The sequence below is a fragment of the Biomphalaria glabrata genome, chromosome 14 (assembly GCF_947242115.1).
Source record: "Biomphalaria glabrata chromosome 14, xgBioGlab47.1, whole genome shotgun sequence".
NCBI classification, from domain to species: domain Eukaryota; kingdom Metazoa; phylum Mollusca; class Gastropoda; family Planorbidae; genus Biomphalaria; species Biomphalaria glabrata.
In genome coordinates this window covers 30,534,778-30,561,448 of record NC_074724.1, presented here as the reverse complement: position 1 = coordinate 30,561,448, position 26,671 = coordinate 30,534,778, and the positions used below count along the sequence as shown (strand labels likewise).

The 26,671-nt window shown below is 33.7% G+C and overlaps 1 protein-coding gene across 2 annotated transcripts in view; it reads right to left on the bottom strand.

The window, feature by feature from the left end:
- The window catches only part of LOC106055129 (uncharacterized), a 100,077-nt gene that overhangs the window by 26,965 nt on the left and 46,441 nt on the right, over positions 1–26,671 (bottom strand). For both annotated transcript variants that reach the window (XM_056010084.1, XM_056010085.1), the window contains 33 exons: positions 26,208–26,303; positions 25,823–26,025; positions 24,666–24,823; positions 23,957–24,062; positions 22,932–23,045; positions 22,637–22,778; positions 21,684–21,850; positions 21,185–21,355; positions 19,651–19,779; positions 18,990–19,150; positions 18,320–18,446; positions 17,174–17,382; positions 16,059–16,325; positions 15,087–15,258; positions 13,500–13,736; positions 12,859–13,101; positions 10,815–10,957; positions 10,376–10,438; positions 9,681–9,846; positions 9,251–9,402; positions 8,378–8,534; positions 8,115–8,219; positions 6,801–6,975; positions 6,593–6,659; positions 6,295–6,462; positions 5,567–5,681; positions 5,040–5,165; positions 4,069–4,288; positions 2,992–3,116; positions 1,849–2,056; positions 1,115–1,205; positions 885–997; positions 32–191 (listed from right to left, as the gene is read on the bottom strand). In XM_056010084.1, the coding sequence (XP_055866059.1) occupies positions 32–191; positions 885–997; positions 1,115–1,205; positions 1,849–2,056; positions 2,992–3,116; positions 4,069–4,288; positions 5,040–5,165; positions 5,567–5,681; positions 6,295–6,462; positions 6,593–6,659; positions 6,801–6,975; positions 8,115–8,219; positions 8,378–8,534; positions 9,251–9,402; positions 9,681–9,846; positions 10,376–10,438; positions 10,815–10,957; positions 12,859–13,101; positions 13,500–13,736; positions 15,087–15,258; positions 16,059–16,325; positions 17,174–17,382; positions 18,320–18,446; positions 18,990–19,150; positions 19,651–19,779; positions 21,185–21,355; positions 21,684–21,850; positions 22,637–22,778; positions 22,932–23,045; positions 23,957–24,062; positions 24,666–24,823; positions 25,823–26,025; positions 26,208–26,303 (5,056 nt within the window). The remainder of the gene's footprint in view (positions 1–31; positions 192–884; positions 998–1,114; positions 1,206–1,848; positions 2,057–2,991; positions 3,117–4,068; positions 4,289–5,039; positions 5,166–5,566; positions 5,682–6,294; positions 6,463–6,592; positions 6,660–6,800; positions 6,976–8,114; positions 8,220–8,377; positions 8,535–9,250; positions 9,403–9,680; positions 9,847–10,375; positions 10,439–10,814; positions 10,958–12,858; positions 13,102–13,499; positions 13,737–15,086; positions 15,259–16,058; positions 16,326–17,173; positions 17,383–18,319; positions 18,447–18,989; positions 19,151–19,650; positions 19,780–21,184; positions 21,356–21,683; positions 21,851–22,636; positions 22,779–22,931; positions 23,046–23,956; positions 24,063–24,665; positions 24,824–25,822; positions 26,026–26,207; positions 26,304–26,671) is intronic.

Below are 26,671 nucleotides of genomic sequence, written 5' to 3'. Positions count from 1 at the left end.
TGCAACTAAGCAGAACATCAATTCAACTTACTTGTGCTCCATGTCAAGTGATATGAGTTTATTTTTGTTCATGAGTTTGTTCAAACTTCCCAGCCAGTAAGAAGCCTCGTCATTTGGATCAATCATTAATGGTGGCCTCTGCCAACTAGAACACAGTATGGCAGCATTCTCTATTTGCAAGGGACCAAAGTCTATAAAGAGATATTTTAAATCTGTTACATACAAGTTTAATACAAAGTCAGTTAAAACGGGTTTATAAAATGTGTTTCAGAGTTAACTTTCCCTAAATCTTTCTGACCCAAAGTTTAGCAAGAAGACAATGGAGGTATAAAATTAAAGGCTTCTTAAATGACTAGCCACCCTCATTCACTTAGTAACTACTTGGGAGTGGGGTTGAATCCCCATACTGGACTTTGCATGGCTCAGAGACTTAAGTCTTTAACATATGGATCAAGGAATTAATATCATTATCTTAAGCTACTAAATTATTTTGTTAATTTCTTCCATAAAAAATATTTGATCTGATGCTATACGGTGGTTGAATGGTTAAGTGCTTGGCTTCCAAACCTGGCATACTGGGTTCAAATCTTGGTGATTAGGATTTTGAATTTTAAGATTTTTAGGGCGCTTCTGAGTCCACCCAACTCTAATGGGTACCTGACTTTAGTTGGGGAAGGTAAAGGCTGGTTGGTCCTTGTGCTGGCCACAGGACACCTTGCTTGTTAACCGTTGGCCAAAAAAACAGATGACCTTAACATCATCTGCCCTATAGATTGCAAGGTTTGAAAGAGGAAAATATGCTAAATATGTGAATATTTTTATTTGTGTAGAAAAATATTAACTCTCAAATTACACAGAAAAAAGAACTTTTGAAATGCACCAACCTCTCACAATCCAGTCATTGATGACAGACTCTCCAATCAAGAGTTTAATAAGGGACCTGACATACTTGTTGTACTGGCCAATGGACAGACCCTCTTCTACATTGGGTGCCTCACTTTCATTTGTGGAGCAGAAATATTGATATTTAAATCAAGTAGAATTATAAAACATATTTTAAATGAAATATTAATCAAGAAGACTTTTGGTTTACTTAAATTTCTTCAACTAGTACCTGGCATTTTCTTCTTCACCTTCACCTTGATCATCTGACATCTGAACTTTGTCCTCATTTTTAGGTTCTTGTTCCATTTTATTGGACTGAGCTACAGTGTACAGTCAAGCATAACATGTTTAAGTACATAATAAAAGATACAAGTACAGCTGACTCTTGATAGACTGATGGTTATGAGACCGGAAGACTGTCAGATTATTGAAAATGTCAGATATTCAAAAATATCAGATTATCAAAGGTTAGGGGTACCTCAAAGAGTTTAAATAATCTGTTTCTTATGTAATAAAATATTCCTTCACGGGTATAAAGTAAAGAATAGATGTAAAAGAAAAATGTATTGATGTAAAAATTACAAACATATGATTTCAGCTTTCACATACTGTACTAAATTACAATTGAATCCAACCTACATTCCTCAAATATGTGTACTACAGTATACATTTATTACATAAGTAAACATCAGCCTCTTGTCAAATTACTGTGTCAGATGATAAAGTGTCATACTATCAAGAATCAACTGTAATACAATTTCAGGACATTTACATACTATTAGTTTTAATATAATATATTTACAACAAAAAACAAACAATCATTTGGTAACAGTGAGCAGGGTGGATGGTGGCGAGAGGGGACAGACATCTGAGGTGTAGGGGTTGAAACAATAGTATTTAAACCAAATACCCGAAGTTTATGTAACCCTAAGACAGGTTATAAGAACATTTTAGTTTGCGTACCTGGTGACTTTCTTTGTTCCTGATCCTTTTTGTCAGCTGATACATCCTCCCCCACAGTCAGCTTGTTATCCAAATCTTCAGTGGTTTTGTTCTGTTCAACTTCAGACTTTTCCTCTTCAATGTCTTCCTTCTGTCTATCCTCAGATTCATCGGCTTCCTTCTCCTCATCATCTTTCTCAATTGCTTCCTGGTCACTTTCCTGGTGCACCTGAAACAATACAAATAGGAAATGTTTTAAATGTGCAGCTTATCTTAGAAATTACTGACATTCGAAAAAGATAATTACGTCAAGTGATTTATATTAGAACTGCTTGCAGATTAAAGTAGTAAAATAAAATATACACAATTATTATGGACAGCAACATTTTATTTTTCTGATTATAACATTTTTAACCCCACCTCCCAACCAGGGGCAGACTGGCTATATTGTCCTTTGGGCAGATGCCTGGTAGGCTGGTATCTAGATGGGCTGCTAGGGCCAGCAAAAGGGTTACATGGATGCCACTATGTATTAAATTGTTAAAGGTTTTTATAATATTCTATTATAAAAGGTGTCCTCTAAGCGTCATGTTTAAAAAAAATTTCTCTTGTGTAATACTAATTTATTTAATGTAACAAATTTTCTGAAATAATGTAATAGCCTAAATCCGTAGACAGTGCTACTAGTAGGATTCATCCTTTTAGGGGCTACATACAGAGTGATTAAAAAGCAACATAAGGTCTATATTTCTTATAAAATATAGAGCTCACTGTATGAATGTGTAGAGTTATCAATACTCAAACTTAACATAATGATTTTTAGGACAGGTAGGCCTATAATTGGATGCCCATCATCTGATATGCAATTTATATTTCTGATTGAATAGAAATGCCTGGGCTGATTTAGATGCCCAGTCCGCCCCTGCTCCCAACCCAGAAGCCAAAACTAGTTGTATTTTTGTATATTTCCAAAAGAAAAATATTTAAAGCCAATATAGCTTACATGGCAATACATGTTTATAAAGCCTAGCTAATAACCTTCCACATTATCTAAAATTTGTGTTGTTATTTGAAGATATGATGATGACTGTTTCTTAAAAATAAACTCATAAAAATGACTGTCATTGAAGAAAATTCTTGCTTGAAGTTAATCTTGTTACTTACCTGACTTTTCAACTCTGTCTCTTGGGGCTGACTCAGTACTGCAGAATAATCAATTTCAAATCCATACAAATTACTGGCCCCTGATGCAGTTCTCAACTGTGGGATGGACCAATCACAGACACAACCTGGAATCAAGTAATTAATATTTTGATCTAGATCAAAGTACTAAAATAAAAAAGAAATAAATACATAAATAAGAAAGAATCAAAATGCTAGCAAATAAAAACCTATAACTTTCACCATAGGTATTTCTAGATAAATATTTTTTTAGGTCTTGGAAGAAAAAAAATAAATCTTCTACTGTTGAAGTTTTTATTTTGTCTTAAAAAATCATGCCTATCAATTAAAATATTTCTGGTGCTATTTTGTAAAATTTAAGAACAATCTTTTCAAACAAACCAAACTTTTTTAATTGCCCAAAGAGACAAAGAATACTACTAGTAGTTTTTAAAAATACAAATATCATTTAGTAACAACTTTTAATTAGACTGACAAGTCAAGTATTATTGCTCAGTTATATAAGTTATGTGTTTTTTTTTCTGAAATGTATGTTTTTTTATGATAGATTTTTTTTTTAGAAATGTATAAAATAACAAGGTAATAAGATTGAAAACCAGACAAAGTCATAACATATAGGTGATAAAGAAATTAAAAAATGAGGAATACTGACTAGATTTGTTTCTGAAAATTGTGTGATTGCATTGTTGAAATGGTTAAAAGGGCCTAAAGTAATTCAACTTACTTAATTTAACTTCAAACTAATGATCTGAAGACTCTAAGAAGTATAGAATACCACATAGTTTGTCAACACCATTTTTTTTTTAGAAAGCTTTTATATAGTGCTTTTATGCTTATAGCATGCTCAGAGTGCTTAGGTCTAATCTCATTTGTGGACCAGTGGGGAGACGGGGTATCTGGGAGAAGGTTTTCTGTGCTGCCTTGAGGAAAGCAATAAACACAACTCTGAGTTGGGTGATGAACCTTGAGCCCCCATGATAGGTAGCCAGGGCCAAGCTCGTGTACTCAGCCTCTCAGCCACACATCCCACCATTATTTAAAATGCAAATGCGTACACACCTCTGAGCCCGTCGATACTGTCTATGACCAGGGGAATGCCTCTCTCTTTCAAACACATTGGCCACTGCACAATCAGCATAAGTCTCCTGAAGCTGTGATGATAAGGTCCCAGGTAGGTCACAAAGGCAGCCGCCATGGCACATCCCCCAGGAACTGACTCCAGTCTTCTCTCATAGCAGTCAAATATTTGTGTGCATCTGGTTCTCTCTCCACTCAGTATCTGATGATAGTAGGGCTATGTCTTAGATAATATTTGATGATATTATATACTCAAGCATTCGTTAAATATTTGTAGCCACATGTAACACTGCATTCTTCCTTAATCTTATAACTTGAAGGCAAGCCTTATAATTATTACTTAAACAGTTATTAAATTATTTCTTGTAAGTTAAGAGTAGTGGATATAACACAGATGGACAATGCTTATAAACTATCCAACTATCCAGGTATAACACTAATGGTCTATGCTTATAAACTGTAGATGTAACACAGATGGATAGTGTTAAATTTTTAATAATGTGTGGCTCAGATATTGAGTCCGACTAACAGGAGGTGAGTAACTGGCGCCTTAACCAGTTTAACCCTACAATTACAGTACTTTAGATAAATAATTTTACAACAATAAAAGTACTAACTCTCCTTGGTTTAACAGTTACATTTTTTAACCCTACAATTACAGCACTGTAGATAAATGATTTTCTAAAGATACAAGTACTAACTCTCCTTAGTTTAACAATTGCATTTTTTAACCCTACAATTACAGTACTTTAGATAAATAATTTTACAACAATGAAAGTACTAACTCTCCTTGGTTTAAATATTGCATTTTTTAACCCTACAATTACAGCCCTGTAGATAAATGATGTTCTAAAGATACAAGTACTAACTCTCCTTGGTTTAAATATTGCATTTTTTAACCCTACAATTACAGCCCTGTAGATAAATGATGTTCTAAAGATACAAGTACTAACTCTCCTTAGTTCCCCAGCAGTGTCCAGCATTTTCTTCATTCTGATTGTCTTCTCTTCTTGCTCATTCTTGTCTATTGTTGCCTCTTCAAAGGCTCTGGCCAAATCTGAGAGTCTAACTTCTAAAGCCTAGACAAGAAAAATGCACAATGTGAGTTGAGCACTTATGTTACAGAAGGAAATGAAATGAATGACCATCAGAAAACACTTATTTACAAATGTGAAAAAGTTTTGAGAAACTTTGGGAATAAAATCAGCAATATGGGTATTCCTCTGTAAAAGGCTCATCTCACTATACACCAATGGTGTCCACGTAAGAAACATGATTAAAAATGTTATATGTATTTTAAAAAAATAAACAGCTAAAATAAAATAAAATAAAAATTATTTTTTTTGTAAATAAATTCCTCATTATGAATCGACTTTTCGTAACAAAAATCCTAGGTCTTTTAAATAATTTTAGCTTTTGATAGTTCTAAAATACTTTATATTGGAATTCCTAGTTGCGCCCCCTGGAGAGATTCACTTACTTTTCTTTTGTTCTCTAGTGTGTTCATTTTGTGCTGAGCTGTATCCACAGCCTGAGTTGTCTCCTCTACTTTCTGGTGCAGTGGCTTCACTTTAGATATCATGATCCTATGGTAGCTAATCACATGAAATAGACGTTGTACTTAATGAAATATAAAATCTTTGATTTTGATGTACTGCAAGATTAGTCAGTGCATTTATTTTTTTAAATAAACAAAAGTGCTAACAGTGATCAACAATTTAATTCTAATTAGCAGGCAAATAGAAAGGGCTAATTTTATTCCATAATATATGTGGTTATCATGACACAACTAATTCTTTATAAGACTCTATGAAAGCACCATAACCTTTAAGTGATTGTTATTAAGGCTATAAAAAAAAAAGAAAATACCTTCACTTTTGGATGTAAAACTAATAAATCCCAACCGGGCAACTTCTTCACTTGTTAAACATTATGTCTAAGTTGTTATACATTTTATAAACTTTTGTTTAAGCAAATAAATACCATAATTTTCAATCAAATGAAGAAAATATATATCCCAGGGCTGTTCTTTAATTGAAAATAGAGACAGAAAGAGACCAATAAAGCAATGTGCAAAACTGGATAAAATGATTGACATTGACTAAGGCAATGCAAAAAGTTTAGTGTCAGACAGATCTTAAAGAAAACTAACTAAAAACTTATTATAGATTTTTATCATTCAGTTTCAGAAAATAGTTACAAACTAACCCAACAACTCCTCTGACCCATCTGCACAGGGCGCCACAGGCTGAGTTGCCACTCTTTTGAGCAATGACTTCAGGATCAAAGGAAGGCTTCTTCAAATATGGCTCAACAAGGACTAGAGTGGACTCTGGGAGGTCATAGTCATCAAATGTAGTCAATTCTTCAATAAATCTAAAAAAAGAAAAGAATAATGTACAAATAAATAGACTTAATATTAACAATTATTTTTTTTAAAGAAGACGCTAGTTTGTAAACATTTGTAATAAAATATAGTGTGCTATTTAAAAAAACTGTTGTTTACCTTTCTAGATTTGCCATCAATCTTTTAGCTCCCTTTTGCCAAGTGAGATCAGCACTGGGTGATTTTACTATGTAATAAAATATTTAAAAATTTGGAATGACAATTTTGTTTCTAAACAATATGTAAATTATATCACTTGTGTTAATTTCATGATAGTTTTAAATAATAAATCCCAAAGCAGTAATATAATTGTACTAGAAAAACTTACACAACATGATGATGGTAGACATGAGGTCTTCAATGTCTGGAGATGGCTTCTGCATGCCTCTAAGCTCAGACAGCTCATCGATGTCCATCAGTTTCACAACTTTCTTGGTGTCTGCTATTATTGCTATGGCTTTGTACACAGACCGCTCATGGGCCACTTGGTACTCTGGCAGCCTCTGTCAAACAAAAAAAAAAAAGGATCAAGGACATAGACTCAATTAATTGAAACTATATCTCCTTAGAATAAAACAAAAGATGTTGAGGGTTAACTAGGTTTCTGCTTAAGATATTCCCATTACATAATTTTCAACATTAAATCTGATAATGAAATATCTGTATGGTCTTAATTAAAAACACATTTTTTACATAATATTGTTGTAACTCCAGTGTCAGACTTATAGGGTTAATGTGTGTATGACCTACTGACACATGAGACTAAGGCAAATCACACAGGTCAACGGCTGTTGAACAAGGGACATTACTGCTAGTACATGCAAATATGACCTGTGTTATAGTCAAGCGATCAAAAACCTTTATGGTCAAGAAACAATGAGTAAGAAAGGACAGTTGAGTCAAGGACAGCAAGGCAGTAAGGACGATGCAGTACCATGTGAGTCCTCAAGAATGTAGCTGTATGAACTAGAGAGACTAGTAGCGTTTAGTAGGCAGTTCTGTTGTGTTAAAACATTTGAAGTTAGTGTTCAGTGTTGATGTATTTGTCATTAAACAGTCACATTGTCACTTGAAACTCTTGTTGTCAAGTTCTTGTGTTAGATGTGCTTTGTATTTAGCAGTGTTTACAGAAGGCCTGATAGAGAAGATTGTAACAATATTTTATTTGTTGGTTTAACAAGTTTTGCACATTCTTTCAGAAATGAAAATTAATTATTCTGTCCTAGTTCAAACCTGCGGCATGTCAGGGGTTGGCAGCAGTTATGGTTTGAACTTAGGAACATCTTGATGACCAGGCATACACCTTTTGATCATTTTATTTTATTAAATAGAAGTCATGGCTTTAAAAAACAAAAAAAGCTTAGGAACTTCTTTACTGCTCTTGTAACACTTTTTAATAGACAGCTTAAATTATCAAAGAGTGATGATTGAAAACACATTTAAAGAATATGTAAAGAGAAGAAAAATATCTATTTCAGTGATTTTTAGAAAGATAAGAACTATTTAGACACAATTAGATGATTATATTTAATAAGATAAAAAAAAAAGACAAAAGCATTTTTTTAATTCTATTGATTATAATTAAAGCAAAGAAATTGAAGTAACTATAAATAAAAGTATATATATTTTAAAAGTTTTAAACCTTTTTTAAAATAGTTATCTTTTCCATTTGATTCTTCACAACTTTGACCTGCTGTTCAGTGATAGCTGTATCCTGACCTATTTGACTTAATATCTTGATAGTACCCTAAATGAGGAATGTAAAAATAATTTAAAATATTTATGTATCAACATTTTGTGTGTGTCTATAATTAACTTGAAAGAAAAAAATAACAGTGTTAACAAACAATTAATGTTTAAATAGACATTTTCATTTATTATTCAAGTATCAGAAAGATTACTGACAGCTTTGCGTTCCTCGAGAACTATTTTCTCATGCTCCAATTGTTTCTTCAACTTGTTGGCCAGCTCGTTCTCATGGCTGATCTGTTTCAGGGTTGTGGTCACAGCATCGTGGGTGCTTTCCACTTCCTCATAGCGCTCTTTAGCCAGGGAGATGAATCTGACAAAGATATTGACTACAGTTATTGGTTGTTGTAAGAAATATGTACCAGCTGTGAGATTTGTTCATAATGTCTTGTGGTGAGAGCACATTTTCTTTTACAGGGGGATTAAATGTATTTTATAAAATATCTGTTTTGTAAGAATCTTGGTCACTTCATGCGAGACATGGAAGTCATCTGCAACAATTGAGAAAAGACTAAATGTGGCTCAACAATGATGGATAAGACGGATTTTAGGAGTCAATTATAGAGATCAGGTCTCAAACAAGGAAATCCTATGCCTACGCAGACCGAAAGTTGCAATGACATGGAGGCCATTATGAGGAAAGCGGAAACAGGGATGTCCTCTGATAACTTTGCACCACATTTTCATTCAGGACCTCAGAACAGTGGATACCAGGCGGGAAGAGGCATCAGACCAGTGGCAGTGACAGATTTTTGTGGAGACAGCTTGCCGCCAATGGGCTTTATGGTGCGAGAGGATCTAAGTAAGTAAGACATGACATGGTAATTTTATCCCCAGCTGATTCATCCCCTGATAACTTAATCCCCTAGAGTCCAGATTTGTCTTTAGCAGTATACCTTTTTTTTTTCAATTCAAAATTTAGAGGCATAATAAATTAAAAGAAATTTCAAGACATACATGAATTTAATACCTTCCCTTATTATTAATATAAGCAAATTACATAAGTAATGAGATGGTTATGAGACTCACCTGAGTACAAATTTAACATAGCTAGTGTTGGTCACATGACCATACTCTCCAGGTGTTTTTTCTCCACCATCTTGTTGTCTCAATACTAGGTGCATTGAGGCCAACATGTGGGCAACATTCTCTTTCTGGACATCTGTCATGTTGGTCAAAGCCTGCTTGGTAAATTCAAAGCAAGGTTTAACAAACATTTAAGATCAATTTTACTGTTTTAACTTTAATAATTAAATAAATTACTATTACTACAAGCTCACAGGCATCAACTTCTAGTATATATTAAGTAAGAACCATCACTCAATAGACTTTTTACCTAATGATTACAAGTCTCATTCAGACTCTGTTTACTTAATGATTACAAGTCTCATTCAGACTCTTTTTACTTAATGATTGGCTTTAGTGATGCATAAGGAAAAAATAACGTGATATATCTTACACTCAAGTGATATAATGCATGCTCTATGAGCTGTGACTTGGACCAGTGTGGGAACCAAATGAAGTTGACATTCTTTGTAAAAGCTGGGTACTCCCTACACATGTGCTGGAACTCTTTGACTCCACCGCAAGCTATCAAGATTACTCTAAAGTTGTTTCGAACAGTTCTATTTTGAAAATAAGAAACAAAATAAATGACAATCTTTATAGTTGACAATTTTACCAAATGTAGTTCATACAAATTAAATAATTATTTTATACAAATATTATTTATATCATACAAAAATTCAAAGACAAAAAAAACTTGGTAAATAACTGAAAACAATATAGAAAATGAGAACTATTGAAAGTCACTTCAATAGAATAAGACACACTAAAATTAAGCTTTCTAACAAACTTTTTGAGGGTCATTATAGAAATGTGTATTTTAATAAAATTTTCATGTGTAGTAGATTACTGCAACAAAATAGAACAATTATTAATTTGGTTTGTGTTCTCTTTTAAAAAATGGTATTAACACAAAAGGGCAAGTGAGGGATAGTAAAAGAAACAAAAAGAAAATTTAATGTTTTATAAATATAAAATTATCATAAAAAAAACAATGTGCAAGTAAGAGTAATTATTAGTAAGAGCAATTATTAGAGAGATGATATACTATCAATTAACATAATCTATATGTATTTGATTTCTATATACCTCAAGAAAAAGTCCCAAGCCACATCTCTGGTATAAGTCAAACCTGCCTGTGTTACCTCAGTCCTGAAATGTATTGAGAAATTATTTGTAAATTCATAGCAAAATATATACAAAAATGAAACAAACAAACAATATCAAACTGTTCAATACTTGGAAATCAGATAATTAATCATAGCTAATATGCATGGAACATCAGCAGGAGGATTTGATTTTACAAACCTGACCATAAATTAACAGTTGATAAATTCATGAAATTGTAAGGAATTCCCTCCACCATTAATGATTAATAATAATATTTTCTAATGACAGAGATCAAAAGCATTGAATAAAAACAAATTGACCATTCCTAATGAAATTTATTATTCAGAAGAGCTCAATCTAAGATTTTGATTTCAGGGCCACAGGATTTAAGCATTAATTATGGAATACTTGAACTAACCTGATGGAGTTGATTATAGTTGTCTGCTCCTCTTGGCTGAACAAGTGAGTTATTGACCCTGACACAATAAACTCAGTCAGATAGATCAAGTAGTCAAAGTCTGCCAGTTCCTCCTCTCTGAGGAGCAACACAATTTTCTCCCCCTGAAAGACACAGGGAAATTTTTGAAGTTAAAAAACAAAATCAAAAGAGAAACTGACATTATAGATATGTAATGCTTGGCTGCAAAATTAATACAGTGGTGACACTAAGATGAACAGAAAAAAAAAGAGCTATATATAGTGCACCAAATATTGTACAGCTGCCATCTCTAGAAGATCTTTTCATGAAAGATGCCTTTCCAAAACACACAAAATTCTTAAAGACAATTATCCCATATTAAACCACAGTTATATCAGATCTGGACAAAGTGGTTGGTTCTTCTCCAGTAAGGCTAGAACAGAAAGATTTTAAAACTCCTTCTTCCACTTTAAGTCAGGGTGTTTGAAGGTCACTTGTTATCACAAAGAAGCCTAATTCATAATGTGCCAGTTGTGTGTGTGTGGCAGATGGGTGAGTTACATATATGTGAATATAGTTTCTGTTTGCATATAAATATATTGCTATTGTTACAGTAGTAATGCTGAGGTGGACAATGGTAATCAAACTGAATTTCCATTTTGTTTGGACTAATAAAATTTACCTTATATTAAATTTTATTCTTTATTAGCCTACATTTTCGTAAAGTGACTGTTATATATCTATGGCCTCCTTCAGTCGCGAAGCGACTATGGATCATCTTGGTGAGATGAATGCCTGGGCATTAGCTGTGGTTGGAACGATGTCGCCCACACATCAGTTCCCCCCACTCCACGCAGCTGATGTATCCAAAGGAACGGCAGTGCCGATACAGTTTGGGGTCAGCAGCATCGCAGGTTCTGCCAGAGTGTAGCACTGGGTGATGCTGGGTGTTATTTATATATATATATATTGTATATATATATATATATGTTTAAATAAACATAATTTTTAGAAAATTAAACACCAGAAGACTAGGCTTTTTTTAAAAGATAGAAGACCAGCTGTTTTTATGAGGATGTTTTGGTGGTTATAATTGTTGAGGGAATAGTTATTTCTGTTGACTTCTACATTTAATCAAAAATTATTTAAAAACACCCCACAAACCTAAGCACTATTTGTCACTTCAAAGTTAATAAAAGATGAAAAATGCACTAATTTACATTACTTTTGGTCCCATCAACCAATTTACAACCAAAACAAAGAACAATCACTCACATGCAGAAAATAAAAATATAGAGAGTAAAAGTTAAATATTATAAATGCACTTTGAGTTCTTGCTAAGAGTAATGCTACTCCCTGAGAGTAACGCGCACTGAAAGAGTAATAATTTCTCGAAATCTGATTTGTCAACAAGCTTTTGGGATCACTAAAAGAAATAGACCCAGTAAAGTAAAGATTAGTTAGGCCAATACTAGAATATGCATTCTCCGTTTGGGACCTCACAGCTCAAGAAAACATTAAGAAACTGGAACAGACACAAAATAGAGCAGTGAGATTAATAGCAAGTGAATATTCACATTTGATTAGAGTAACACTTTTAGTAAAATCACTAAATTTAGAAACCCTTCAGGATAGAAGACTTAAAAGTATCAAAAGTAACAATTATACATAAAAATACAAAACCTAATAAAATACTCAGAAAGACACAAAGATAAAGGCACATTCCTTGTTCCATATGCTAGAACAAATTTGTATAAATGCTCCTTTTTCCCTAGTGCTATTAAAGCATGAAATAGGTAGCCAGGAAAACCAAAGCATTGACAGAATTTAAGTCATTGATTAACATGCATGACTAGATTGAACTAAGAACACATGTAGTATGTAATCATCTTTTTTTTTTTTGAAGTAATGTCTGTATTTCATAAGATAAGAAGATAAGAATTAAGTTTTTTTTAAAACTATAATTTGAATGACTTACAGGAAAAATGGTAAAATTGACTATCAGTTTGAGGACAATGTGACAAAAGTCAAAGTAATGACTTACTCTTGTCCCAGATCTGGTATAACCAGAGACCAGGTCTGCCTGGAACTGACTCATTTTTTCAGCCAATGACTGCTGGGGGTGGGTAGTGCTGATCTGAAAAATACTGAAGTCACACAGGTGAGCAGCCAGCCTGGCAATGATGGAACATCTAGCTGGGCAGCCTTCTGCCACCATTACAGTGTTTGCACCTTCATGTGGCGAGGCTACGGTCCTGGCCAGTCTACAGACTTGTTCAATCACACTCTGAAAAAAAAAAATGTTGACATTCATTACTTTCACTAAGGATTGTGCATTCAAATGTATAAGTTATTTAGAGATATGGTAAATGTTTCAACATAGTAGTTTATACATTTTAAAATTTAAAATTTAATGTCAAAGAAGTTAGAAAAATACCTGTTCTTAAAAGTTAACTTAGAAATTAAAAAAAAATTAAATAGGTAGTTAAAACTGAAAAAAAATTCTGCTTGATATCAATTACAATGTAAGAGAAAATATAAATTGGAGATATTTGATTACAGCCATTTTTCCTTTTAATGCAGGCAGTATATAACCTGATTATAGGCAATCAGTTAAAACATACAAACATAATATAAAAATACATCCAAATTATTAAATAAGGCTTGGCTTTAACAGCCACAAACCTTGTAGAGAGATAGTTTGATCTGGGGATGAATCTTGTTGTATTCCTCAAGTCCTTTTTCTAATAGCTCTTTCACTGCTGCATAAGATTTAGCTGGGCGGTACAGGTCAGTCTTTGCATCCTCCTCAGAAACAGTGGCCACACTGCGGGCATCAATCATCCCTGCAGTAACCAATCCACTGTCTTGTTCTATCAAGTTAGAAAACAGAGGAGGGCGTGGCTTTATGATTGACTGGACCTGAAAACACAGTAATATTAAATCAAATTTAATTATAAAGTCTATGTTTTTCTTAGCTTCAATTTTAGGGCTGTTTAGGTTGTTTTTTTTCCCATGAAAGGTGATCTCAGAAAAGTCAGAAAAATGTTTGAAAACAACTGACATCCAATCCATTATAACCATCTCAAGTCATCATGGTGGAAGACTTCTATCCACTAAGCCAAGAACTGAATGCTACAAAAATCCTTTGTTCCTTTCTTTTGGAGACTGTATCAGCCCTACTCATTAACTAGGGAACATGGAAAAGATCAAGACATCTGTTTGAACTTATCTGTGTGCTGTGTCTTTTTGAGAATATTGAAAAAAAAGAGTTCTTGCAATCATAATACATTTTCAATATGGATCAATAAAGCAGTCTTCTTCTTTATAGATATTCTAAGAGGCAGGGAGAGAAGCATACAGAAAAAAATATGTAAATCTATAATCAACCCAAAACAAAAGAGAGAGGTAAGATTACTTAGGATCTTTAAATAAAAAAAAAATCAAATACTGACAACTCACATATTTACTTTCTCATTTCATAGAAAAATGCTAAACATTAACAAAGCCAATGTTTCAAAACTATTTCTCTATAATATGGAAGGACAATAGAGAAAAGTCTAATAAATAAAAGAAGTTTCCATTCATTATAAACAAATGATAAAGCTTCATTTTGAACATTTGTACAGCTGGTTACATTTAAAACACTTTTCCCCCCATTATTATATCATTGGCTATAATTTTGGCTCAGTGAAAACTCACTGAAAACAAAAAACCTTTCACTCTTGATAGTCACTTGCTACTGCACGCTTGACAGCAGGCATAGCAGCAGGCCAGCTGTATGAGAACTGACTAGGTTATTAGGTCACCTTGTGCATGTGTAAGAAAACAAATTGTTTATGTAACACCAGATTAGAATACTTAGAAAGATAGAAGGTTAAGAACCTTAAGAAAATGCTAATAATGTAAACAATCCAGAAAAAAGTCTGTTGAGGTCATTGTTCAGTGTCATTGTTCAGCATTCTGTAATGGATAGCTATTAATCGTCAGTATCTACACTGTGATTTTATTTAATCACCAATATGTATGTAACGTTCTATTCTATTTGTAAAAGTGATATATATTTATGTGAATTTGTTTATTATTCAATTGAGTTTGAAGGAATTAAACTCAAGAAAAATATATTCTCTACATCTCCAAACTCGCATATGTCACATAATTTGAAAGAACACACAGCTCTCTGAAACAAAAACATGCACTATCTATCTAACTTTTCCCATAAGAACATAGTATGAGATTCATGTGGGATGTCTATATATGTGGAGTTCTTACCTGGTCATCATCAATGAACTGTTTCCTGACTGCAGTGATGAAAGCCTGTCTGAACCGCCTGAAGTCTACCTCATTCACCATCCTCTTGCCATACACCCAGAAACATTCATGTTGCCATAGTAACAGCAGATTTCTTTTGTTACATCCAGGTTGAAGAGACAGACACAGATTTCTAGGCAATAAAATAATATTTAGAGAGTTTTATCAACATGAAGCCTAATAATAGATGAATATCTTTATATGGAAAACATACCAACATTTAGTACATTAAAAGTTTTTTAATTTTGATTCCCACACCTATAAGCTGTTATAACTTCTAATTTTTTTAATATCAATGTTGTAACAAAGATATCATGCGCAAGCATAATTATATAAAATATAGCAATATATTATATTCAATTATTTTAACAAACTTGTAGGCTATCATTTTTCATGGATTTAAATTTAACTCTTTCTCTCCTAACTGACAATACCAGCGTTGATTCCACCAGAATGCGGCAAATAATTACAGAGAGAAAGAGTTAATAAAGATATAAAAGATCTCTTTAGAAAAAGGACTAAAGAGAAGCAAACTTACATTTTAAATTTTATGGAATGTATCAGGAATGTATTTATTTGATTTTTCAATGTGACAATCTGGGCATGATTAATTGTAGACTATATTTTCAACATCTATGAATTATTGATATCCAGATAGTGAAAAACAATGTCTCATTATTGATAATTAATAATTTTCATATTTGCAACACATATTTACAATGGGTCACTCACTGACTGGTGTATATCAAAAACTAGCATTACCGGCATTGCTTAATCTCACTATTTCTAAATATCAATAACAAAAAGTACCTAAAGATTGACAAAGACAAACATAGGAAATAGAAAAGAATTAATAAATTAATGGATGAAACAAGAACAATAACTGGGTGAAAAAAAAAAGATAAATAGGAATGTTTGTTATTGCAGACCAACCTAAAGATGGTTCCTAGGTCTCTAGTGAAAACATAATGACATCGCTGGGAGGTTGGTAGGAACATGGTCCTCATCCTCTCAGAGAGCTCCACAGTGACCTTGACAATGGAGTGAACAGTCCTCCTCAGAGACTCCTCTTCAAACCTCACCGTGACCTGAACTTTCTCTTCATGTGCTCCACTGTGCTGGGCAGCGGCTGTGATATTCTCTGGGGTGAAGAAGTGGGTGGACAACAAGGTGCTGTATATTGTCTGGAGATCTGCAGATCTGGACATACAGGAGAATTAGTGATTTACATGTCATGGTCAAATGTTGCACATGTTTTACATTGAACAGACTGTAGACATGCAGCAAAGATTTTCTTATCTCTATAGTTTTCCAAATTGGTTTTTGTTTCAAATATTTATTTTTTTTCAAAAATAAATTAAGGCCTTAGAAAAATCATGACATCTGTAAAAAATCAGACAAAAAAAGCAGCAAAAATTTCATCTCATCATGTGAAAGAGAAACATACACAATAAGACTTTAAATGTAATAACACAAAGACTGTTGAAAAAGCCCTGAAAAATAACATATTTTAAAGTCATTCTATGTAAGTAAAAAGTAAAGTTCCCCTTTCAGACCTTGTGGTCAATAGGGCAGATGATGTAAAGCTCATCTGTTTCTGTAGCCTATGGTTAACAAGGGTGTCATGTGGTCAGCACAACGACCAACCACCTTTATTTTTCCCCAACTAATGTCAGGTACCCAGTAGAGCTGGGTGGAATGAGGTGCCCAAAGATCAGAAATTAAAAATCAAAGTCTTCACCAGAATTCAAACCCAAAATCCCCGGTTTGGAAGTCAAGCACTTTACCGCTCAGACACCGCACCTCCGTCATTCTATATATTAGTAGCATTCTAACATAAAACTTAGTTTGAAACAGTTTTGTTGTTTCTTTTGCCATTTTATCTCTCAAACTAGTAACGTTTTATTTTACTTTTGCAGGTTTTCATTTAATCTAATAAGTGTTTATTTTGTCACTCAAAGCTAAGCAAATCTTTAACTAAACTACAGTTAAAAATAAACAATTTTTAATACACTTATAGTTCAAAATCTTTAATAAAAAATCTCTACCTTGGACTGGGACATCCAAAGACAGCAAAGTGTCTCAGAAGTCTCTGGCTCACCGGAGGTACATCCGCAGTGGGCTTGGGGTTGACTGAAGTGACATAGGTGAAGCTCTTCACATATCTCCAGGTGTGGTTGGTAGGACTGTAAAATCCTCCATCATCCAAGTGTTCCCTGATAAGTTCACAGGCAGTCTGGAAACCATACTTGTCAGTCTGTAAATGTAACATTGAAAGTATGTTAAAGAACAGCAGCTTGTTCATCAAAGTCTATTGCATTTGTTGAGGTATGTCTGCCCAGAGCCTTTACATCTGCACACACACACACACATATTTATGGCTATGAGCACAAGAAAGTTGTCTGGTCGTGCAGTTTGCGCGCTGGACTGTCATTCTGATTTATCAATGGTACAGGGTTCAAACCCTCCCACTCCCATCCCCCGTCGTCCTGCAGGAGGTTTGGACTAGGAATTAAATTATCTTTAACTCTGAAGGAACATCCAAAACATGTAAAATATTTACAAACAAACAACTGGTTGTCCCCACCTGGGACCTCAAAGCAGTGGACATCAATGTTGAATACTGGGAAAACAAGCCTTTGCACTAGGTGGAGATAGATGAGCAGCAAAAAGCATTGTTCTGGAAGAAAACTGAGGCAAACCAAAAAAATGGCTGGTTCCTCTAACACCAAAGCAAATGCCATCCTTTCCCTGTGGTGTATGTGGACAGAAATGTCTTTCCAGAATAGGGCTCTATGGTTACTTCAAAAAGTGCTCTATGAGATAACTGTTTACCAATCAAGAATAGTGACAGTATATTAGATTTTTAAGGAAGTTAAATATCCTTTACTGTACAGAATGTCAGTAAAAGGAATCTATTAACACTGCCAAGTTTGATTAATGAAATCAAATTTCAGCATAAATGTAACATCATCTAACATTTCATGAAAACTTTCAGGATATATATAGCTATCTAGACTCTTTGTTTTACATATCTTCCCCTCAATGTTGAAGATAATGCTATTGCATGCAAGAAGAAGATTTAATGTCTGTATTCTACCCATCAATTAAAATTTTCCTCTGGGGCTGAGAAGACTATACTCTATGATTGTCATTTCTTAATAGAAACTTTTGGACAAGGGTGGCACTCCTACCTGAGATAGATTAATGTCATCAATCAGACAAAGCATTCTCTTGTTGCCACGTGGGACAAATGTCCGGCCATGTTTCCACTCCAGCCTCTCATCTATTCTATCAAACAGCAGACGGGCATTGGTGAACCTGTAGACAAGTTGATATCAAATTTATTGGTAAAGAGAAAGAATTTATTTAGCACTTGTTGAGATAATTTACTTCCTAGTCCAAACCTTCCACAGGAAGATGGGGGATGGGATTGGGCAGGGTTTGAACCAATAAGTTCAAACGACAGTCCAGGGTGTAAGCCGCATGACCTGTCAGTCATCCTTCCAATTGTTTTAAAGAACCTAAAAATAATGTTTTTAACAAATGATCTAATACTTATAAGAGTTAGAAGTTGAGAGCTAAGTAAATGAGCTAAAAGTTATGGGAAGATCACAAATTAAAATTTGGATACACAGTTAGAAAGTTCATTTTTACAAATTTAGACACCATCACTATTGACAGAAAGTCAATACTGTTTGCCCAGCAGTCAAAGGTTATTTTCCTTAGTCACTATGCCTAATTTGCAAAAAAAACAACACAATTTTCTTGAAAGCTACTGCAAAATTAGTTGTAATTTAAAAAAAACTAGAACTATAACAAAGATAAATGATATGTGTAAATAGCTAAAGTTTGAGTTCTCACCTGTTGGCATAGACCGTGAGTGACAATACCTCAGCCACTTCCCCAGAACAAATAGTCCTGATTCTCTCATTGATAATAGCTGTTTTACCACAGCCACTCTCTCCAACCAGCATGACTGGCCTGCCAGCATCAGTCAAGAGACCCAACAGATGTAAAAGTTGCTAGAGATTACAATTAAAAAAACAACAAAAAAGAATTTACTTTCTATGTACCTGCCATTTCATACACAATAAATAGATAACATGTGTTGTAGATTCATCATTGAATTAAGTTTTGATAAGAGGATAAGAAGGCAATTTAGAATATTATCAAGTAATCAATCATAATCAAAGGGATGGGGTAGCTGAGTGGTAAAATCCTTGGCTTTTAAAAGAGATGGGTCTTAGGTTCAAAGTCTGTTGAAAACTGGGATTTTGAATTACAGAATTTTCAGGATGCCTCTGAATTCACATATGGGTACCTGAAATTAGTAGGGGAAAGTAAAGGATTTGGTCACTGTGCTGACTACATGACAACCTCGTTAACCTGGAACAGGTGACCATTACATCTTGTACACTATAGATTGCAAAGTCAGAAGGGGGCACAATCATTATCGAAATACTAATTAAATCTTTAAAAGCAATAAAGAAGCAATGATGAGATTGATGCAGTGAGACTGTACCTCTGTGTAGACTGTGTGAACAAATGCATCTGGAGGGATTCCTTTGTGTGGTGTCCCAGTGTAAGATGGGACCAGCTCACTCCACTTGACAAACTCATGAGTCTCATTGTCTACTATGTAATCAAACACCTGAAACAAAAATATAGACTCAAAAGTCAAGAATTTTGAATCCTTGTTAAAATACTGTGATTTATGAGCACATTTCTGATGGTCAGCAATCATACTGTGGAGTCTAGCCCATGGTGATTAGGATGGTAATGAGCAAGTCAATCTTTTAGCAAAATCTGCTTTCCATCTGGCACCCGTACTTAATGAGCTATAGAGCCTTAAACTGTTAAAGAGGCATGGTGACTGAGTGGTAAATTGCTTGGCTTTTGAACTGGGGACCTATGTTTGAATCCTGGTGAAGAATGTGATTTTTTAATTTCAGGATCTTTAGGCGTCTCTGAGTCCACCCAGCTCTAATGGGTACCTGACATTAGTTAGGGAAAAGTAAAGGCGGTTGGTTGTTATGCTGTCTACATGACACCCTTGATAACCGTATGCCACAGAAACAGATGACCTTTACATCATCTTCCCTATAGACCACAAGGTCTGAAAGGGGAACTTTACTTTCATAGAGTGTGAGAAGGAATAGATCCTCTGGTTAGATAGCTGGGGCAAGACAGAAAAGGACAGAGAGCTATGAAGGTAGATATAGAGACTTTACTGCAAAGATGTATGGTGGCAACTCAAGCAGGAGGATTAGGTCATCCAAGCTCCTGTTCCGAGTCATTCAATGCCCAAGAGATTTGTACTTTGGCTGATTCAAGATGTCGCCACAGCAGAGAAGTGTATACTACAAAATCACAGAATGTTGAGTTTTGCATGACAAGGATAGATTGTACAGGGACAGAGAAACCTTAAACACACTGTTTGCTGCCTTTCACAAGCTCTAAGGGAATAGTCTCAGCACATCACTTGTTAAAAATAGGGTTTCAGATATGATGGTCAGCAAAGTGCTCTATGAAATGTTTAATGAAAAACTATTGATTTAGCTATATTTGCCATATAACCCCACACACAAACAAAATAACTCTTTAAAAGGTGTAGTAAACTTATAGTATCTTAAGCTTTAAGCATGTCTGACAGATAGCTATTCACAAGATTAACTAAAATGTCTGCTGCTTGTTCTAATTACCTTAATAAGCATCCCCCTTTTGTTTTATTCCTTAACTAAACTTTATGATACAATGTATTTTGGTTCATTTATATCTTTATTACACTCATCTTTAGTCTTCAGAATCAAAGACAATGCCTTATAGTTATCTCTGTAGACAATTCAACAAAATATAGAATGGTTGCAAAAGGTTGTGTTTGAGATGACACATTGAAACTATGAGGCTGGTCTTTCAGAGTCCAAAGATTGTGGAGGAGAATTGTATTTCATCAATTTGTACCATTTTTAAAATAGAAATAATATTTCAGATGGTAAATCTAGGTTGTCATATTAAAAACTTAATAATGATCATCTTATAATGTATTTAAAACTCACTGTGCCATCACTGGGGTAGTCTATATGATCCTGGAACTGCTCTTTCCACCAGTTTGAGAACTCTTCCCTACATTCTTCAGCCAATGTGCCACCAAAAGCCCAGACAGCAGCAAAGTTAAAGTATCTCTCATACTCCACATCAGTCAAGTCATTAAAAGGATTGATCAGAACCTGGAGATTACACAATACTAAATATTTTGGACATTGAAAAAAAAAGGCTGAACACACTGTTCTGTTTACAATTGAATGTTAAAACAAAAACAAAAATATGAATAGAAATGTATCTACCAATGTTTAATTTTTCATTAATCAGTGTTTAATTAAGCTAAAAATGTATTTTAAAAATCTCTAGTTTATTTTCAAAAAATTATAAAACCAATGCAGAGGCAATCCAATAAAATTTTGACAAAGTAAGGTTTTAAAAAATTTAATCTTTATTGCAATTAAATATTATTCTACCCTAAATGTAAAAAAAAAACAATGTAAAAAAATGCCTCACCTCTAATAGATTTGTAAATGTCCTCACCATGTTGACAAGGGAATGGGAAATAACCCTCTTAAACTGTGGTACTTTCCCTTTAGGTTTCTCTTTTCTGTTAGCTATTAAAGGCTGAGTGCACTCTGTCACAAAGTCCACTAAAGTCTCTATGTAAATGTTGGTCAGTTCTGAAAAATATATAGTCCACTTTAGAGTGATTTTATGGCAATGTTGGTCAATTTTAAAATATTTATAGTCCACTAGTGTCTTATGGTAAAAATATATAGTCCACTTTAGAGTGATTTTATGGCAATGTTGATCAATTTTAAAATATTTATAGTCCACTAGTGTCTTTATGGAAATGTTGATCAATCAAATCATTATTTAGCGCCCTAGTCTCTCTATGGCTATATGTCAGTTTGAACCAGTATAATTCACAATATAAAAAAAATCTACTATGTTGTGTATTGTAAATATATTTAAGAATGGACACTGATTAGGTGACAACCTTAACACAGTTATTTCCTGACTAGCTGCAAAACAAATGTGAACAAAAAAGATAACATTGTCAAATTTTTCTTTTAAAATTTAGTTGTTAGAAAATACATTATTATCATCATTTCTATTCCTTGACTTTTGTAGTAGGGGTGCTGTAACACTTTGCATAACAAAATAGAAAATAAATCAATATTTTTTTGTACAGTAATATATTACAAATTCTTTAAACCAATATTATAATCCTCAATATATTCTCAGTATTCTTATCACTTTCTAATAAATTTGAACATTCAAGTTAATTGTCTCTTTCATGCAGTATCTTAATTGTTCATTGTTTGTCACAACCCTCTTTTTGAAAGTTGAAATATTACAGTATGCAGCAGAATTCCTCTATAGAATTCCTAAACTGCTATTTCATAAGTGTGCCACCTAACATATAGATAATACAAAAGTCTTCTCCAAAAGGGAAAGCTGACCTGTCAGTAGCTCCTTATCTGGTTCATTTCTGTGCTCTAACCATTGAACCAGCATTAGTTTCCAGCCAACATCTGAGGGACTAATGACCAAAACACCCACAGTAGCTAGCAGTGATGGGGCCATGTTTTCCAGGCTTTCCAACTGGTTGAAATAAAAAAGATTTTTTTAAATAACAAGCTGTAGCAATGATATTACATGCTTTAGGAGAATAATGATCAGAGCATAGCAATAATTGTAACATAATAATAACTGAGTCAAGGTAAAAAAAAATAGTCAAGATGTTGATAAACCTACCTCCCATATAAATTTGACAGTATTTGGAATGCTGAGTCTTTCATTATTAGGCAGGACAACTGAGCCAGAGTGGTTAAGTAAAGTGTGAATCACTTCCATTTGAAAACTATCACACTGAAATCAACACAATAAATTTTTTATTTATTTTAGTCAGCACCTTTTTAAAATAAGAAAATTAATAAATAAATAAAAAATAATAAAAATATTTTTGTTAACATATGGAGTCATTATTTCAAAAATATCTAGTGTGAGCATCTTAAGCGTCAGTCAATGCATCTGTGTCTAACCAACATAAACAGCATTATATATGACTGTTTGGTAAGAGTTGATAAAGTAGTAATAAGGGATGGTCTTCAAGTAAGATGATTGAAGAAGAGCACAGACAGCTTTGGTGAAAGCACTTGAGAAGCCTTAGTTGCTTTCCAGAAAGTACCAAAGTATGAGCTCTGGATTGCCATCTCAATGGTCTTGGGTTCAAACCCAACCAGTACCCATCCCCATCATGTGAGAGGTTTTGGCAATGATTTAATTATCTTAAAATCCAGAGGAGCATCTGAAACTTGCAGAACATGACAAACACTGATTGCCTAGGCATAATAGACATGAAATCTTCCTTTGTACCATGATGACCACTGAGTACCTGGCATGGGTGGTATTGAATGACACATCACTGTTAAGTTTAGTAAATAACCATATAAATAAAGCTAGCAGTGCTTTGACCATCTGCAAACAAGTGTGGTGGAATACATTGCTGACTTGTTATATAATGATTTAGCCAGCAAGTTGTGTTGTAATAGCCAACCTGTCAGCTTTAAAGTGTAATTCTTTCATACCATTACAGGAAATTGAAAGTCTAGAGCAGCAGCAAAGAAAACATAAAATCCACCACACTCTTATCCTTTAAATTTGATAACTTTTTTAGATAATGAAACAAAAGAAATGCTCAGAAATGATAATTTAATAAATATTTAGAGAAAGAATAAACTTCATATTTGTAACTGGAAATGTAATAAAGAGTTACTGACTTCTCCATCTAGCTGCATAATTTTCAGTACAGGCTGAGACAAATTGACAGGACTGGAGACACAAAACTTTCTCAGGAGGGCTGTCAGTAGACCATCATGCCATTCTCTGAATCAAAATAAAGCAAATGTTGGTTTAAGCAAATTACAAAGTTTTTGAAAAGTAGCAAAGTACACATGTGTGGGTCAGAAACATAAACTGCTTTGGCTAAAAATCAAGGGAGTTTAAATCATGACTTGAGCTGAAATGTATTTTCTGAGCACCTAAGGGCATCACGAAAGTTTTTTTTCCAGATACCCCCCTCCCTCTGGCACACAAAAGAGTTTGGGAGAGTTTGGAAGATAGCACACTGAGATGAAATATACACTATACAAAAGCAATTAAATATATATATATATTCCTACTCGTTATTATCATTTGCATATTATTGGATAAATTCCAAATGGATCAAAATCTATAACAGACTATACATTTGTACAAATTTAGTCTGTAAGTCTCAGAAGTTCTATATGGAAAAAAGATTTTTCTATCTTCAGCAGAAGAATATGGTGAGCAGAACTCCAGTTGACAAGAAGAAAGTTGAAATTGCCAAACAAAAATTAAATTCTGATAATTGTTAATTCTACAACATATACATTATCATCTAATATTTAGAGTGAAAGTTGAAAACTTTACCAACTTCATTGGTACAGTTTACACTTTGATCATTACCTTGTCTTACTGTAAAAAAATCCCATCAGTTCCTCACTTTCCACGGCTTTGATGAACACACTCTGGACAATGATAGATTTCCCACGCTCCCTTTCAGCAACAGCAAATGTCTTGATACATTCAGATTTACCACAGCCTGATGGTCCAACGACCAGGATCTAAGAAATAGAATATTATAGACTTTATGCTCTTTTTTTATACAAATAATTTTATGTAAAGTAAGTTTTCATCCAAATAATTCTTATGTTATAAAATCATAGAACAAAGAACATTTCATATCTTTAGGAAATATCTTCTGTTTGATACAATCATCGACTATTTAAATGTAAGGTTCTTAGAATATTTCTGTACATTTTGTCTGCAGATTTTTTAGTAAAATTTAAATGAATGTAAATCTATTTGAGTTTACTCCCTTTTTTGTTATCTAATTGTCTTGAATTGTAAACAAAAGTATCATAGTAGCTAACCCTTTCAGACCTTGTGATGCATGGAAGCAGATAAAGTAATATGTATCTATGGCTAACATTTTACAAGAAGGTCAAATGACCAAATCTCACTTGCCTATCAGATACTGATAGAAATTGGGTGGATTCCTGAAACTCCAGACATTCAAAATCACAGTCTTCAGTTAAGAAGGTCAAATGACCAACTCTCACTTGCCTATCAGATACTGATAGAAATTGGGTGGATTCCTAAAACTCCAGACATTCAAAATCACAGTCTTCAGTTTACAAGAAGGTCAAATGACCAGCTCTCACTTGCCTATCAGATACTGATAGAAATTGGGTGGATTCCTAAAACTCCAGACATTCAAAATCACACTTCATTAGGATTCGATCTCAAAACCCCTCAGTTTGGAAGTCAAGCTTTTTACTGCTAAACCCCAATTCCCTAAGTATCACAGTATATAGAAGTCATATGGAATGGAGAACATTGACAATTATTATCCACTGTATCATTCTAGAATATATGAAATAGAATAAAAATAACCATAAGAAAAAGATATAGAGGAAGGCCAGGACTCCAAGAGAACTACCAACTTATCAAAACATAAAATATCACTAAATTCATTAAAACAAAGTTTAGCAAAACAAAAGAAAAACAGAATAGTTTAATAATCAGAAAATGAATTTCAAACATTTATTAACCTAACTTACTGATTGATGGACTGCATTCAGGTGAGCAAGCTGCATGACTCTTGCTTGGAAAGCAGTTCCTGGTAGAAGGCCAAGGTCAGCAGTGGCCACAGCAATGGCTTCATTAATGTCTTCCAAAACTTGTTTGTTTTCAATGTTTGGGATAGGAGAAAACTTGTCAACAGTACCAACTGGCACAACAGGTGTATTTAGTCGAATAGTGTCTGTCGTTCCCATGATGAAATTAAAATTATTTTTTTTTAAATATAGAAAGTTTCCTTTTGATAATTAGAAAGTTTTGCTAAATATACCTGACAATTTCGACATAAAAAAAATTATTTGTACTTAAAAAAATATACATGACATGCACATAAATTACTAAAAAGTCTGCAATCTAATTATTTACCTTTCAGTGACTTCTGAGATGTTTCACTTTTTGAGGACTTTATCCTTGTATTGTCTTTAGCAGTCAGTGAGTGATCATTGCTCTCTGCATTAGTGTCTACAAAAGGATAAGCCATGAATGAAATGTTTCACAATAAGTAGATATAATGTTGTTAATGATATATGAGGAAATTATACAAATAGCTCATGACACTGGAGATTCATTCTCAAAAATATTTTTTTTATACAATTTTTAACATGGCAGAAAAATGTCAATGTTTCGATTTCTTTCTCGATGGCAGCAAAGTAACTTGGAATCTGGGCTGGCCCACAAAGCATTTCCATGCCATTCTAAGTTCACTGAATAATTTGTGACTCTGTACTGCCATAGCTACTGGTCTTGTGGTATGTGCACTGGACTGTCGTTCGGTCATCTCAATGGTTCAAACCCTACCCATTGCCATCCCTCGTTGTCCTGCTGGAGGT